The sequence below is a fragment of the Mercenaria mercenaria genome, chromosome 6 (assembly GCF_021730395.1).
Source record: "Mercenaria mercenaria strain notata chromosome 6, MADL_Memer_1, whole genome shotgun sequence".
NCBI lineage: Eukaryota > Metazoa > Mollusca > Bivalvia > Venerida > Veneridae > Mercenaria > Mercenaria mercenaria.
In genome coordinates, this window is record NC_069366.1 from 87,554,720 (window position 1) to 87,558,991 (window position 4,272).

Here is a 4,272-nt window from a genome sequence, read left to right on the forward strand (position 1 = left end):
AAATTTGGTCTCCAAAAATATGCAGACTCAAGGTTTTGATTGACAGAAATATATATACTAAGAACTAACCCCAATGAACAGTACAATATATGTTATACTAACTATTACTGTCGGAATGACTAAAGACACCAGCAACTCTAAACTACATGTTAATTGCAATATATAGTAACGACAGTGATATTATAAAGTGATAACTAAACTTGCATGATATAACTATACAGAAGAACATTCATACAAAATCAGTATCTCAGCAGTATACCTAAACGGACAAAACATATACCTGTAATGTTGATAATAAGTAAATGTCATCCTTTACTTAAACTTTGTAAGATTCAAAATTTGAACAAGTTCAGTTCAGCTTATATATTAAATGCTTTTATAAAAGTGAAAACTGTCAACTTTAACATTAACTAGTCGGGAAATCAAGAACAATTCAACAACAGATATCTAGCACAACATCTACCAATACAATGTTTATAATCATTTTTAATTATGCTGCATATTTTAACACTATCAAGTCTCTCTATGTATGAATTAATATCCTAACACTTTCATCAGTTTTACCAAAAGTTTCAATCCCAACCAACATTTAATTTATACTCCCAAATAGGTCAATTCCTAGCGTCCCAATTCATAAGCCTTCATTGGCATAACGTTTGCACCAACCACACTACACTCCTCTATCTTCGCGATTGTTGCGTTCACTAGACCTGGGAGGCGATAATAACATGCCTCATAATACATTTCGTAGAGATAACGAACATCATGTGGTAAAGTTCTAAGGTCACAGGCTCCATTTCGTAGGAAATTTAATATGAATCGGAAATGAGCAGGGTCCCTGTCAATAAAGTATTGGTTGCCATATATTGGCGTCATTCCACCCGGGTCCAACAATTTTGGCCAGCAAGGAGTTGGGGTCTTGTTGTAATGTCACACGAGAGGTCTCAAACCTTTGCCCTCCAATATTAAGTATGATCCTTTCTTTCTGGGTCTTTTGCATTTCGGGAATTATTGATTTATCGTCCAGGATAGAACCAGTGCTCGTGCACTCATCGGTCTGTATCATTAGTAACTCCACTTTCATTTTGATTATCAATGTCATTTTCATGGGACTCCTTAGTATCACTCGCTATTTCTTTTTCTTCTGAAGCGTCACCTTTTTCATTTACAACTTTCACTGAATTGCTCTTAGGATTATCTTCTGGATCACTTACATTCTGTTTCTCAAACAACTTCTCTTTGTTAAAACTGATAGCATTGAGCTTTATCTTTTCAATGCGCACACTACACTCTTTAGTTATATTTGACTCTGACTTTTCATTTCTCACTTTTCCTTTATCATTCTGGCCACATTCACTATCATTATGTTTCTCATCTTGTGTCTTTTCTCCCAAACCTGAGTCACTTATCCCTTCATTGCTTTTGCACTTTGTACCAATTTCACTACTATCAGCTTCACTTGCAGGGACATTACTCACAAGTTTTACTGTAACTTCTCTTTCTCTATTTAATTCACTTTTACTTCTCTCTTTTTGTTCATCTTTCTTTTTAACCATCGATGTTGCACTTACAGTATTACCTATCTCAGCACTTGTTTGACTTTTCTTTTCTTCCTTCGAATCTTTTGCTGTACGTTTCACTTCCGTTTTTATCTCGGTATTTCTTTCCTTTTGTTTGTCTGGCAGCACTTTCGTAATTTTTCTTTCACTGTTTGTCCCATTACACTTATTACTTTTATCTTTCCTCTGTGAATTTTCTCCTTCCCTATTCTCTTGATCCTCCTGCCTTTTCTTATTCTCATTAGTGTAGTTTTTCTTTTCAGTATTCTTATCATCTTTTCTCCTTACTATTCTCTGTACAACCCTTTGTCTGTGCTTTATCGGACTTACTACTTCCGAATGATTCCAGTGTTCTTTTCTGATGTCAGCTTTGATGATTTTGAACTTCCATTGCTTTTTATATGTTCGATTTTGTTATCTCTATCTTCCTTTTTCCTAATCTTATCTTTGTCCGTATTTAAACTCTTTGGTTCACTATTTTCTGCTTTTTCTAAGTCCCTGACCTTGTATTCAACCTCTTTGCCTTTACTAACTTTTGCACTATTGGGAACTTTTTCTCCACTTTTGGACTTGTCATTTCTACAGTGTCACTTTATTCTCTTTCCTCTTTTCACACCTTTCACTCTTTTCTGTTTTAGAATTCTGATTACTGTGGACACTCTTTCGGTTTCCATATTTATCTTTGCCTTGTGCTGCCACATTCTTGTTTGTTTTAATAACACGTTCTTCATCTTTGCATTTTGTACTTTCTCTGTCAGTTTTGTCATTAACATTCTCTTTCTTCCTCTTTATGATTTTCTCTCTCTGCTCGTTACTCTCAATTTCATGGCTTCTTTTTGCTCCTTTTTCAGTCCCTTTCTGCACTACCCTCCTATCACTACTTTCTTTTACACTTTGTTTCTTCTTCTTAATATTACTGGATAATCCCCTTCACTTTCACTTTCCACTCTCGGATGAGTCATAGAGTTTGAATTTTGACCATGATCTTTTCTTCTTCTTAATCCTTAAACTTCCACTGTCACTTACTCCCGACTTTGAACTTTCTGACGTTTCTGACGTATCGTCACTGCTACTTTCACTTGATGTACTACATGTAGACTCTGAATCACTCGAGAATGTTTCACTTCCAGTTTCTTTATTCTTATCAGTCTTACTTCTATTTAACCTTGGATCTATCTCATCTTGACATGGAGTCCCTTCGGAGAAATCAAACTCCTCCTCACTTACATCTTCTAATTCCATTTTAAAACTTTTGCTTACTACTTTCCTATCTGGGGTTACTATTGGTGTAATTGGAGTCTTCAACATACTTGTAATTTCATCATCTATTCCTGATTCTTCACTTTCCTCATTTATACCAACCATTGTTGGGCCGTATTCTTTTTGTAACAATCTTATATTTCTAAGATATTCTGGTTCTACACTTTTAATTATCTTGGGCAGGGCATCTCTCTTCCATTTAATTAATTTATCTACTGCCCCTTCTCTTCCACCATCAGGGTCCATTAATTCAAAGTCTTCTGTTCTAACATTTAAACACTGTTGGTGCTTATATGATCTTCGGGTGAATAGTCGTCTACATCTCCTGCACTGATACATAAAGTGGCTGTGTTTTTCTTGGGCATGACGACACGCAATATGGTATTTTTCAAATGTTACATTTTGACATATCACGCACAACCACTGAAACAAAAGGAAATACTTTATGAACATTGGGAAAAACATATGCAAAAAAAAAGTATATATATATATATATATTTTTAATGTTTTAATTTTTCATAGAACAGGGGACCTTTAGCACCGTTCTTGTGGTCTGAATATTGGATCCTGATGCCCTTCGTATCGTTTAAGTCGGTCATGATGTTCTACCTTAGGTTTAGCACGTCTGCCTTGCTGTATTTGATATACTATGTCATTTTGTTTCTTTAAAACCTCATAAGGTCCAGTCCATCGTCTGGTTAGCTTTGCACTTAAACCCGCTTTAATCTTCGGATCATATAGCCATACCATGTCGCCAACCGCATATGAATTCTCACTTAATCTATGGTCATACTGGCGTTTCTGAGACTCGCTCGCGATCGCAAGATTCTTTCGTGCTACGTTGTGTACCTTATCAATTATCTCGGAGAGATTAATCGCGTAATCGGTTTCAGTAATTTTGCTAACGTTTTCAGGACTCCCTATTGCTAGATCAATTGGTAAATCCATTTCGCGCCCAAACATCAACATACTTGGGGAAAAACCTGTGCTTTCTTGTACAGAAGAATTATATGCCATTGTAAGAATAGACAAGTAGGAGTCCCAGTCCTTATGGTTTGCAGACACAAATTTCGATAACATATTGGCTATACTTTTGTTTTGCGGATTCGGCTAATCCGTTTGATTGTGGTCTAAAGACTGTTGTTCTTTCTTTTCTGACCCAAAATTTTACACATTTCCTTGAAAGTCTGAGACTCAAAGTTTGATCCTTGGTCAGAATGTATTTGTTTTGGCACACCAAACACTGATACAAACTTCTCAACTAGTTTGTTTGCTACAGTTGTAGCTTCTTGGTTTCTGATGGGAACAGCCACCAGCCATTTAGTAAAATAGTCTATTATTGTGAGTACATACTTGTTTCCATGGTTGCTTCTCGGAAAAGGCCCCATTATATCGATACCAACTCTTTCTAAAGGAGCTCCGACATTATATTTCTTAAGAGCAGATTTGGCTT

At 35.9% G+C, this 4,272-nt stretch overlaps 1 protein-coding gene across 1 annotated transcript; it reads right to left on the bottom strand.

Moving 5' to 3' along the window:
• Window positions 1-1,049: 1,049 nt before the first annotated feature.
• On the bottom strand, window positions 1,050-2,332 carry LOC128558108 (myb-like protein X). The gene is made up of 2 exons (XM_053546948.1): window positions 2,176-2,332; window positions 1,050-1,927 (listed from the first exon to the last, which is right to left on the bottom strand). Exons 1-2 carry the CDS (start codon window positions 2,330-2,332, stop codon window positions 1,050-1,052), a joined length of 1,035 nt encoding a protein of 344 aa, XP_053402923.1.
• Window positions 2,333-4,272: the final 1,940 nt, after the last annotated feature.